At 53.1% G+C, this 12,128-nt stretch overlaps 1 protein-coding gene across 1 annotated transcript in view; it reads right to left on the bottom strand.

The window, feature by feature from the left end:
- Window positions 1-12,128, bottom strand: part of mxd3 (MAX dimerization protein 3) — a 32,917-nt gene that overhangs the window by 1,431 nt on the left and 19,358 nt on the right. Inside the window, exons 4-5 of the mRNA XM_055888023.1 lie at window positions 10,294-10,408; window positions 176-425 (exon numbers count right to left, since the gene is read on the bottom strand). Of these exons, the coding sequence (XP_055743998.1) occupies window positions 176-425; window positions 10,294-10,408 (365 nt within the window). The remainder of the gene's footprint in view (window positions 1-175; window positions 426-10,293; window positions 10,409-12,128) is intronic.

Genomic DNA, 12,128 nt, shown 5'->3' with positions numbered 1-12,128 from the left:
GGTTACGTTTAGAGAGATACTAAACATGGGTAAGAGAGCTGTGATTGGTTACTAAACATGGGTAAGAGAGCTGTGATTGGTTACTAAACATGGGTAAGAGAGCTGTGATTGGTTACTAAACATGGGTAAGAGAGCTGTGATTGGAGGAGAGAGCTGTGACGACTGAGAGACTCACCTCTGTCAGAGTCAGATCTCTCCGAAGAGGACATGGCTGCTGATCCCAGGCTGTCGTTCCTCATCCTCTCTGAGACCACTCCTGTTCCTCCCAGAGCAGTGAGACCCCCCAGGCCCAAACCAGTCAGACCCCCCAGACCAGTCAGACCCCCAGGGCCCTGTAGCTGCTCCAGCCTCACCCTCAGCTCACTCTGCTCCCAACGCAGACGACCCTTTAACTGCTCTGCACGTTCATCCTGCTCCTGCAGCTTCTGATCGGGGAGAGGAGAGGAGAGGAGAAGAGAGAGAGAGAGAGAGAGAGAGAGAGAGATAGTTTTTTTTCACTTTTGTATATTATCTACCTCACTTGCTTTGGCAATGTTAACACATGTTTCCCATGCCAATAAAGCCCCTTGAATTGAACAGAAATTGAATTGAGAGAGAGAGAGATGAGAGAGGAGAGAGAATGCTAGGAGATAGCCATAGACTTCCAGTAATTGCGCTAACGCTAGTTAGCATTGGCCCTGTGAAACTACCTCCAACTTCCTTCATACTGGACAGAGATGTGAAAATGGTGTCCATGACATCATCCATGACTCTGGGGAAGTAGACAGAGGGCCTCATCGTCAGAATCCCTAAGTATCCCTTTAAGGGTAGTGGTTAGGGTTCAGGGTGGTGGATAGGGTTCAGGGTGGTGGTTAGGGTTCAGGGTGGTGGGTAGGGTTCAGGGTGGTGGGTAGGGTTCAGGGTGGTGGGTAGGGTAGTGGGTGGTGGGTAGGGTTCAAGGTGGTGGGTAGGGTTCAAGGTGGTGGGTAGGGTTCAAGGTGGTGGGTAGGGTTCAAGGTGGTGGGTAGGGTTTAGGGTGGTGGGTAGGGTTCAGGGTGGTGGGTAGGGTAGTGGGTGGTGGGTAGGTTTCAGGGTGGTGGGTAGGGTTTAGGGTGGTGGGTAGGGTTTAGGGTGGTGGGTAGGGTTCAGGGTGGTGGGTAGGGTTCAGGGTGGTGGGTAGGGTTAAGGGTAGTGGTTAGGGTTTAGGGTGGTGGGTAGGGTTTAGGGTGGTGGGTAGGTTTCAGGGTGGTGGGTAGGGTTAAGGTTAGGGTTTAGGGTGGTGGGTAGGGTTTAGGGTGGTGGGTAGGGTTCAGGGTGGTGGGTAGGGTTTACGGTAGTGTAGTGGGTAGGGTTTAGGGTGGTGGGTAGGGTTTAGGGTGGTGGGTAGGGTTTAGGGTGGTGGGTAGAGTTTAGGGTGGTGGGTAGGGTTCAGGGTGGTGGGTAGGGATTAGGGTGGTGGGTAGGGTTCAGGGTGGTGGGTAGGGTTCAGGGTGGTGGGTAGGGTTCAGGGTGGTGGTTAGGGTTCAGAGTGGTGGGTAGGGTTCAGGGTGGTGGGTAGGGTTCAGGGTGGTGGGTAGGGTTCAGGGTGGTGGGTAGGGTTCAGGGTGGTGGGTAGGGTTCAGGGTGGTGGATAGGGTTCAGGGTGGTGGATAGGGTTCAGGGTGGTGGGTAGGGTTTAGGGTGGTGGGTAGGGTTCAGGGTGGTGGTTAGGGTTCAGAGTGGTGGGTAGGGTTCAGGTTGGTGGGTAGGGTTCAGGGTGGTGGGTAGGGTTTAGGGTGGTGGGTAGGGTTCAGGGTGGTGGGTAGGATTTAGGGTGGTGGGTAGGGTTTAGGGTGGTGGGTAGGTATTAGGGTAGTGAGGTGTTTTAGGGTAGTGGGTAGGGTTTAGGCTAGTGGTTAGGGTTCAGGGTAGTGAGTAGGGTAATGGGTAGGGTTAAGGGTAGTGGTTAGGGTTTAGGGTAATGTTTAGGGTTAGGGTGGTGGGTAGGGTTTAGGGTGGTGGGTAGGATTAAGGGTGGTGGGTAGGGTTTAGGGTGGTGGGTAGGGTTCAGGGTGGTGGGTAGGGTTTAAGGTGGTGGGTAGGGTTCAGGGTGGTGGGTAGGATTTAGGGTGGTGGGTAGGGTTTAGGGTGGTGGGTAGGGTTCAGGGTGGTGGGTAGGGTTCAGGGTGGTGGATAGGGTTCAGGGTGGTGGGTAGGGTTTAGGGTGGTGGGTAGGGTTTAGGGTGGTGGGTAGGGTTCAGGGTGGTGGGTAGGGTTTAGGGTGGTGGGTAGGGTTTATGGTGGTGGGTAGGGTTCAGGGTGGTGGGTAGGGTTTAGGGTGGTGGGTGGGGTTCATGGTGGTGGGTAGGGTTCAGGGTAGTGGGTAGGGTTTAGGGTGGTGGGTAGGGTTCAGGGTTGTGGGTAGGTTTTAGGGTGGTGGTTAGGGTTCAGGGTGGTGGGTAGAGTTTAGGGTTTAGGGTGGTGGGTAGGGTTCAGGGTGGTGGGTAGGGTTCAGGGTAGTGGGTAGGGTTTAGGGTGGTGGGTAGGGTTCAGGGTTGTGGGTAGGGTTTAGGGTGGTGGTTAGGGTTCAGGGTGATGGGTAGGGTTCAGGGTTCAGGGTGGTGGGTAGGATTTAGGGTGGTGGGTAGGGTTTAGGGTGGTGGGTAGGGTTTAGGGTGGTGGGTAGGGTTTAGGGTGGTGGGTAGGGTTCAGGGTGGTGGGTAGGGTTCAGGGTAGTGGGTAGGGTTTAGGGTGGTGGGTGGGGTTCAGGGTGGTGGGTAGGGTTCAGAGTGGTGGGTAGAGTTTAGGGTTTAGGGTGGTGGGTAGGGTTTAGGGTGGTGGGTAGAGTTTAGGGTTTAGGGTGGTGGGTAGGGTTCAGGGTGGTGGGTAGGGTTCAGGGTAGTGGGTAGGGTTCAGGGTGGTGGGTAGGGTTCAGGGTTGTGGGTAGGGTTTAGGGTGGTGGTTAGGGTTCAGGGTGATGGGTAGGGTTCAGGGTGGTGGGTAGGATTTAGGGTGGTGGGTAGGGTTTAGGGTGGTGGGTAGGGTTTAGGGTGGTGGGTAGGGTTCAGGGTGGTGGGTAGGGTTTACGGTAGTGTAGTGGGTAGGGTTTAGGGTGGTGGGTGGGGTTTAGGGTGGTGGTTAGGGTTCAGGGTGATGGGTAGGGTTCAGGGTGGTGGGTAGGGTTTAGGGTGGTGGGTAGGGTTTAGGGTGGTGGGTAGGGTTCAGGGTGGTGGGTAGGGTTCAGGGTGGTGGGTAGAGTTTAGGGTTTAGGGTGGTGGGTAGGGTTCAGGGTGGTGGGTAGGGTTCAGGGTGGTGGGTAGGGTTCAGGGTGGTGGGTAGGGTTTAGGGTGGTGGTTAGGGTTCAGGGTGATGGGTAGGGTTCAGGGTGGTGGGTAGGGTTTAGGGTGGTGGGTAGAGTTTTTGGGTGGTGGGTAGGGTTCAGGGTGGTGGGTAGGGTTCAGGGTGGTGGGTAGAGTTTAGGGTTTAGGGTGGTGGGTAGGGTTCAGGGTGGTGGGTAGGGTTCAGGGTAGTGGGTAGGGTTTAGGGTGGTGGGTAGGGTTCAGGGTGGTGGGTAGGGTTTAGGGTGGTGGTTAGGGTTCAGGGTGATGGGTAGGGTTTAGGGTGGTAGTAGGATTTAGGGTGGTGGGTAGGGTTTAGGGTGGTGGGTAGGGTTTAGGGTGGTAGGTAGGGTTTACGGTAGTGTAGTGGGTAGGGTTTAGGGTGGTGGGTGGGGTTTAGGGTGGTGGTTAGGGTTCAGGGTGATGGGTAGGGTTCAGGGTGGTGGGTAGGGTTTAGGGTGGTGGGTAGGGTTTAGGGTGGTGGGTAGGGTTTAGGGTGGTGGGTAGGGTTCAGGGTGGTGGGTAGGGTTTACGGTAGTGTAGTGGGTAGGGTTAAGGGTGGTGGGTAGGGTTTAGGGTGGTGGGTAGGGTTCAGGGTGGTGGGTAGGGTTTAGGGTGGTGGGTAGGGTTTAGGGTGGTGGGTAGGTTTCAGGATGGTGGGTAGGGTTCAGGGTGGTGGGTAGGATTCAGGGTGGTGGGTAGGATTTAGGGTGATGGGTAGGGTTCAGGGTGGTGGGTAGGGTTTAGGGTGGTGGGTAGGGTTCAGGGTGGTGGGTAGGGTTTAGGGTGGTGGGTAGGATTTAGGGTGGTGGGTAGAGTTTAGGGTGGTGGGTAGGTTTCAGGGTGGTGGGTAGGTTTCAGGGTGGTGGGTAGGGTTTAGGGTGGTGGGTAGGGTTTAGGGTGATGGGTAGGGTTCAGGGTGGTGGGTAGGGATTAGGGTGGTGGGTAGGATTTAGGGTGGTGGGTAGAGTTTAGGGTCGTCTGGTGGGTAGGGTTTAGGGTGGTGGGTAGGGTTCAGGGTGGTGGGTAGGGTTCAGGGTGGTGGGTAGGGTTCAGGGTGGTGGGTAGGGTTCAGGGTAGTGGGTAGAGTTTAGGGTCGTGTGGTGGGTAGGGTTTAGGGTGGTGGGTAGGATTCAGGGTGGTGGGTAGGGTTAAGAGTGGTGGGTAGGGTTTAGGGTGGTGGGTAGGTTTAAGGGTGGTGGGTAGGGTTAAGGGTGGTGGGTAGGGTTTAGGGTGGTGGGTAGGGTTCAGGGTGGTGGGTAGGGTTTAGGGTGGTGGGTAGGGTTTAGGGTGGTGGGTAGGATTTAGGGTGGTTGGTAGGGTTTAGTGTGGTGGGTAGGTATTAGGGTAGTGAGGTGTTTTAGGGTAGTGGGTAGGGTTTAGGGTAGTGGTTAGGGTTCAGGGTAGTGAGTAGGGTAATGGGTAGGGTTAAGGGTAGTGGTTAGGGTTTAGGGTAATGTTTAGGTTTAGGGTGGTGGGTAGGGTTTAGGGTGGTGGGTAGGGTTCAGGGTGGTGGGTAGGGTTTAGGGTGGTGGGTAGGGTTTAGGGTGGTGGGTAGGGTTTAGGGTGGTGGGTAGGGTTTAGGGTGGTGGGTAGGGTTTAGGGTGGTGGGTATGGTTCAGGGTGATGGGTAGGGTTCAGGGTGGTGGGTAGGGTTTAGGGTGGTGGGTAGGGTTTAGGGTGGTGGGTAGGGTTTAGGGTGGTGGGTAGGGTTTAGGGTGGTGGGTAGGGTTCAGGGTGGTGGGTAGGGTTTAGGGTGGTGGTTAGGGTTCAGGGTGATGGGTAGGTTTCAGGGTGGTGGGTAGGGTTTAGGGTGGTGGGTAGGGTTTAGGGTGGTGGGTAGGGTTTATGGTGGTGGGTAGGGTTTAGGGTGGTGGGTATGGTTCAGGGTGGTGGGTAGGGTTTAGGGTGGTGGGTAGGATTCAGGGTGGTGGGTAGGGTTAAGGGTGGTGGGTAGGTTTCAGGGTGGTGGGTAGGGTTTAGGGTGGTGGGTAGGGTTTAGGGTGGTGGGTAGGTTTCAGGGTGGTGGGTAGGGTTCAGGGTGGTGGGTAGGTTTCAGGGTGGTGGGTAGGGTTTAGGGTGGTGGGTAGGGTTTAGGGTGATGGGTAGGGTTCAGGGTGGTGGGTAGGGTTTAGGGTGGTGGGTAGGATTTAGGGTGGTGGGTAGGGTTTAGGGTGGTGGGTAGAGTTTAGGGTCGTCTGGTGGGTAGGGTTTAGGGTGGTGGGTAGGGTTAAGGGTGGTGGGTAGGGTTCAGGGTGGTGGGTAGGGTTCAGGGTGGTGGGTAGGGTTTAGGGTGGTGGGTAGGGTTCAGGGTAGTGGGTAGAGTTTAGGGTCGTGTGGTGGGTAGGGTTTAGGGTGGTGGGTAGGGTTTAGGGTGGTGGGTAGGGTTCAGGGTGGTGGGTAGGGTTAAGAGTGGTGGGTAGGGTTTAGGGTGGTGGGTAGGGTTAAGGGTGGTGGGTAGGGTTTAGGGTGGTGGGTAGGGTTCAGGGTGGTGGGTAGGGTTTAGGGTGGTGGGTAGGGTTTAGGGTGGTGGGTAGGATTTAGGGTGGTTGGTAGGGTTTAGTGTGGTGGGTAGGTATTAGGGTAGTGAGGTGTTTTAGGGTAGTGGGTAGGGTTTAGGGTAGTGGTTAGGGTTCAGGGTAGTGAGTAGGGTAATGGGTAGGGTTAAGGGTAGTGGTTAGGGTTTAGGGTAATGTTTAGGTTTAGGGTGGTGGGTAGGGTTTAGGGTGGTGGGTAGGGTTCAGGGTGGTGGGTAGGGTTTAGGGTGGTGGGTAGGGTTTAGGGTGGTGGGTAGGGTTTAGGGTGGTGGGTAGGGTTTAGGGTGGTGGGTATGGTTCAGGGTGGTGGGTAGGGTTTAGGGTGGTGGGTAGGGTTTAGGGTGGTGGGTAGGGTTCAGGGTGGTAGGTAGGGTTTAGGGTGGTGGGTAGGGTTTAGGGTGGTGGGTAGGGTTCAGGGTGGTGGGTAGGGTTCAGGGTGGTGGGTAGGGTTCAGGGTGGTGGGTAGGGTTCAGGGTAGTGGGTAATGTTTTGAGTAGTGGGTAGGTATTAGGGTAGTGAGGTGTTTTAGGGTAGTGGGTAGGGTTTAGGGTAGTGGTTAGGGTTCAGGGTAGTGAGTAGGGTAATGGGTAGAGTTAAGGGTAGTGGTTAGGGTTTAGGGTAATGTTTAGGGTTAGGGTAATGGTTAGGGTTTAGGGTAATGGGTAGGATTTAGGGTAGTGGGTAGGGTTTAGGGTAGTGGGTAGGGTTTAGGGTAGGTTTAGCGTAGTGGGTAGGTTTTAGGGTAATTGTTAGGGTTTAGGTTAGTGGGTAGGGTAGTGGGTAGTGGTTAGGGTAGGGTTTAGGGTAGGGTTTAGGGTAGTGGGTAGGGTTTAGGGTAGTGTTTAGGGTTAGGGTAGTGGGTAAGATTTAGGGTAGTGTTTAGGGTTTAGGGTGGTGGGTAGGTTTAGGGTAATGGTAGAGTTTAGCGTAGTGGGTAGGGTTTAGGGTAGTGTTTAGGGGTAGGGTTTAGGGTTTAGGGTAGTGTTTAGGGTTAGGGTAGTGGGTAGGGTTTAGGGTAGTGGGTAGAGTTTAGGGTAGTGTTTAGGGTAGGGTGGTGGGTAGGGTTTAGGGTAGTGGGTAGGGTTTAGGGTAGTGTTTAGGGTTAGGGTGGTGGGTAGGGTTTAGGGTAGTGGGTAGGATTTAGGGTAGTGTTTAGGGTTAGGGTGGTGGGTAGAGTTGAGGGTAATGGTTAGGGTTCAGGGTAGTGGGTAGGGTTTAGAGTAGTGTTTAGGGTTAGGGTGGTGGGTAGGGTTTAGGGTAGTGGGTAGGGTTTAGGGTGGTGGGTAGGGTTTAGGGTAGTGGGTAGTGTTTAGGGTAGGGGTAGGGTAGTGGGTAGTGGGTAGGTTTTAGGGTAGGGTAGTGGGTAGGGTTTAGGGTAGTGGGTAGGGTTTAGGGTAGTGGGTAGGGTTTAGAGTAGTGTTTAGGGTTAGGGTGGTGGGTAGAGTTGAGGGTAGTGGTTAGGGTTCAGGGTAGGGTTTAGAGTAGTGTTTAGGGTTAGGGTGGTGGGTAGGGTTTAGGGTAGTGGGTGGGGTTTAGGGTAGTGGGTGGGGTTTAGGGTAGTGGTAAGGGTAGTGGGTAGTGGGTAGGGTTTAGGGTGGTGGGTAGGGTTTAGGGTAGTGGGTAGTGTTTAGGGTAGGGTAGTGGGTAGGTTTTAGGGTAGGGTAGGGTTTAGGGTAGTGGGTAGGGTTTAGGGTAGTGGGTAGGGTTTAGAGTAGTGATTAGGGTTAGGGTGGTGGGTAGGGTTGAGGGTAGTGGTTAGGGTTCAGGGTAGTGGGTAGGGTTTAGAGTAGTGTTTAGGGTTAGGGTGGTGGGTAGGGTTTAGGGTAGTGGGTAGGGTTTAGGGTAGTGGTAAGGGTAGTGGGTAGGGTTTAGGGTAGTGGGTAGGGTTTAGGGTAGGGTTTAGGGGTAGTGGGTAGGGTAGTGGGTAGGGTTTAGGGTAGTTGGTCGGGTAGTGGGTAGGGTTTAGGGTAGTGGGTAGGATTTAGGGTAGTGGGTAGTGTTTAGGGTAGGGGTAGGGTAGTGGGTAGTGGGTAGGTTTTAGGGTAGGGTAGGGTTTAGGGTGGTGGGTAGGGTTTAGGGTGGTGGGTAGGGTTCAGGGTGGTGGGTAGGGTTTAGGGTGGTGGGTAGGGTTTAGGGTGGTGGGTAGGGTTTAGGGTGGTGGGTAGGGTTTAGGGTGGTGGGTATGGTTCAGGGTGGTGGGTAGGGTTTAGGGTGGTGGGTAGGGTTTAGGGTGGTGGGTAGGGTTCAGGGTGGTAGGTAGGGTTTAGGGTGGTGGGTAGGGTTTAGGGTGGTGGGTAGGGTTCAGGGTGGTGGGTAGGGTTCAGGGTGGTGGGTAGGGTTCAGGGTGGTGGGTAGGGTTCAGGGTAGTGGGTAATGTTTTGAGTAGTGGGTAGGTATTAGGGTAGTGAGGTGTTTTAGGGTAGTGGGTAGGGTTTAGGGTAGTGGTTAGGGTTCAGGGTAGTGAGTAGGGTAATGGGTAGAGTTAAGGGTAGTGGTTAGGGTTTAGGGTAATGTTTAGGGTTAGGGTAATGGTTAGGGTTTAGGGTAATGGGTAGGATTTAGGGTAGTGGGTAGGGTTTAGGGTAGTGGGTAGGGTTTAGGGTAGGTTTAGCGTAGTGGGTAGGTTTTAGGGTAATTGTTAGGGTTTAGGTTAGTGGGTAGGGTAGTGGGTAGTGGTTAGGGTAGGGTTTAGGGTAGGGTTTAGGGTAGTGGGTAGGGTTTAGGGTAGTGTTTAGGGTTAGGGTAGTGGGTAAGATTTAGGGTAGTGTTTAGGGTTTAGGGTGGTGGGTAGGTTTAGGGTAATGGTAGAGTTTAGCGTAGTGGGTAGGGTTTAGGGTAGTGTTTAGGGGTAGGGTTTAGGGTTTAGGGTAGTGTTTAGGGTTAGGGTAGTGGGTAGGGTTTAGGGTAGTGGGTAGAGTTTAGGGTAGTGTTTAGGGTAGGGTGGTGGGTAGGGTTTAGGGTAGTGGGTAGGGTTTAGGGTAGTGTTTAGGGTTAGGGTGGTGGGTAGGGTTTAGGGTAGTGGGTAGGATTTAGGGTAGTGTTTAGGGTTAGGGTGGTGGGTAGAGTTGAGGGTAATGGTTAGGGTTCAGGGTAGTGGGTAGGGTTTAGAGTAGTGTTTAGGGTTAGGGTGGTGGGTAGGGTTTAGGGTAGTGGGTAGGGTTTAGGGTGGTGGGTAGGGTTTAGGGTAGTGGGTAGTGTTTAGGGTAGGGGTAGGGTAGTGGGTAGTGGGTAGGTTTTAGGGTAGGGTAGTGGGTAGGGTTTAGGGTAGTGGGTAGGGTTTAGGGTAGTGGGTAGGGTTTAGAGTAGTGTTTAGGGTTAGGGTGGTGGGTAGAGTTGAGGGTAGTGGTTAGGGTTCAGGGTAGGGTTTAGAGTAGTGTTTAGGGTTAGGGTGGTGGGTAGGGTTTAGGGTAGTGGGTGGGGTTTAGGGTAGTGGGTGGGGTTTAGGGTAGTGGTAAGGGTAGTGGGTAGTGGGTAGGGTTTAGGGTGGTGGGTAGGGTTTAGGGTAGTGGGTAGTGTTTAGGGTAGGGTAGTGGGTAGGTTTTAGGGTAGGGTAGGGTTTAGGGTAGTGGGTAGGGTTTAGGGTAGTGGGTAGGGTTTAGAGTAGTGATTAGGGTTAGGGTGGTGGGTAGGGTTGAGGGTAGTGGTTAGGGTTCAGGGTAGTGGGTAGGGTTTAGAGTAGTGTTTAGGGTTAGGGTGGTGGGTAGGGTTTAGGGTAGTGGGTAGGGTTTAGGGTAGTGGTAAGGGTAGTGGGTAGGGTTTAGGGTAGTGGGTAGGGTTTAGGGTAGGGTTTAGGGGTAGTGGGTAGGGTAGTGGGTAGGGTTTAGGGTAGTTGGTCGGGTAGTGGGTAGGGTTTAGGGTAGTGGGTAGGATTTAGGGTAGTGGGTAGTGTTTAGGGTAGGGGTAGGGTAGTGGGTAGTGGGTAGGTTTTAGGGTAGGGTAGGGTTTAGGGTAGTGGGTAGGGTTTAGGGTAGTGGGTAGGGTTTAGGGTAGGGTTTAGGGGTAGTGGGTAGGGTAGTGGGTAGGGTTTAGGGTAGTTGGTCGGGTAGTGGGTAGGGTTTAGGGTAGTGGGTAGGGTTTAGGGTAGGGTTTAGGGGTAGTGGGTAGGGTAGTGGGTAGGGTTTAGGGTAGTTGGTAGGGTTTAGGGTAGTGGGTAGGGTTTAGGGTAGGGTTTAGGGGTAGTGGGTAGAGTAGTGGGTAGGGTTTAGGGTAGTTGGTCGGGTAGTGAGTAGGGTTTAGGGTAGTGGGTAGGGTTTAGGGTAGTTGGTCGGGTAGTGGGTACGGTTTAGGGGTAGTGGGTACGGTTTAGGGGTAGTGGGTAGGGTTTAGGGGTAGTGGGTAGGGTTTAGGGGTAGTGGGTAGGGTTTAGGGTAGTGGGTAGGGTTTAGGGTAGTGGGTAGTTTTTAGGGTAGGGTTTAGGGGTAGTGGGTAGGGTTTAGGGTTTAGCTGTGTGTTCATCTCACCTTGATGTGTGTCTCAGCCCGTCTCAGCAGGTTCAGGGTGGTGTTTCTCATGGAGTCAGACAACTGAGGAACCTGCTGCTTCAACTGTTCCAGGTGGTGTCTCAACTGAGCACGTCTGTGACAACAACACAATGAAACAATGTCTCAACTGAGCACGTCTGTGACAACAACACAATGAAACAATGTCTCAACTGAGCACGTCTGTGACAACAACACAATGAAACAATGTCTCAACTGAGCACGTCTGTGACAACAACACAATGAAACAATGTCTCAACTGAGCACGTCTGTGACAACAACACAATGAAACAATGCCTCAACTGAGTACGTCTGTTACAACAACACAATGAAACAATGTTTCAACTGAGTACGTCTGTTACAACAACACAATGAAACAATGTTTCAACTGAGTACGTCTGTGACAACAACACAATGAAACAATGTCTCAACTGAGTACGTCTGTGACAACAACACAATGAAACAATGTCTCAACTGAGCACGTCTGTTACAACAACACAATGAAACAATGTCTCAACTGAGTACGTCTGTGACAACAACACAATGAAACAATGTCTCAACTGAGTACGTCTGTTACAACAACACAATGAAACAATGTTTCAACTGAGTACGTCTGTTACAACAACACAATGAAACAATGTTTCAACTGAGTACGTCTGTTACAACAACACAATGAAACAATGTCTCAACTGAGTACGTCTGTTATAGTTATATAACTATTCATGAACTAGACCCTGTCATAGACTAGCGCCCTGTCCAGGGGGTGTACTGTACATTAAGTTGCATCACTCTCCAGAAACAGGAGATGGACTCCTGCCCTATGGGCCGTTCTGGTTCACTCTACAGAAACAGGAGATGGACTCCTGCCCTATGGGCCGTTCTGGTTCACTGTACAGAAACAGGAGATGGACTCCTGCCCTATGGGCCGTTCTGGTTCACTCTACAGAAACAGGAGATGGACTCCTGCCTTATGGGCCGTTCTGGTTCACTGTACAGAAACAGGAGATAGACTCCTGCCCTATGGGCCGTTCTGGTTCACTCTACAGAAACAGGAGATGGACTCCTGCCCTATGGGCCGTTCTGGTTCACTGTACAGAAACAGGAGATGGACTCCTGCCCTATGGGCCGTTCTGGTTCACTATACAGAAACAGGAGATGGACTCCTGTCCTATGGGCCGTTCTGGTTCACTGTACAGAAACAGGAGATAGACTCCTGCCCTATGGGCCGTTCTGGTTCACTGTACAGAAGCAGGAGATGGACTCCTGCCCTATGGGCCGTTCTGGTTCACTGTACAGAAACAGGAGATGGACTCCTGCCTTATGGGCCGTTCTGGTTCACTGTACAGAAACAGGAGATGGACTCCTGCCCTATGGGCCGTTCTGGCTCAGACAAGGCTACTTACTTTATTTAATGAACTCAAGCCCAGTTGCACTTAAAGATGAAATGAAATAAGATGTTAAGGAGTGGCTGTCTTTAAAAAGCAACGAATGCCTTTGAAACGGCGTGTGGCATCGATATGAGTCACAGACAGTTATTATTGTGTCAAAATTGACTACAAAGTGTAAATAGGATAATTTTGGTCATAAAGTCATTATCTGCCTCTCGATTGGCGCAGTGCTAGCTGTGCCACTAGAGATCCTGGTTAGAGTCCAGACTCAGTCACAGCCGGGCCGTGACCCGGGAGATCCATGGGACGGCGCACAATTGGCCCAGCGTCGTCCGGGTTAGGGGAGGGTTTGGCCAGCAGGGATGTTCCTGTCCCATCGCGCACTAGGCCGGGTGCAGTGCACGCTGACACACGACGTTTCTTCCGACA

Source organism: Salvelinus fontinalis, chromosome 29, assembly GCF_029448725.1.
Source record: "Salvelinus fontinalis isolate EN_2023a chromosome 29, ASM2944872v1, whole genome shotgun sequence".
NCBI lineage: Eukaryota > Metazoa > Chordata > Actinopteri > Salmoniformes > Salmonidae > Salvelinus > Salvelinus fontinalis.
The sequence above is the reverse complement of the archived record's forward strand: the minus strand, read 5'-3'. Positions and strand labels throughout refer to the sequence as shown.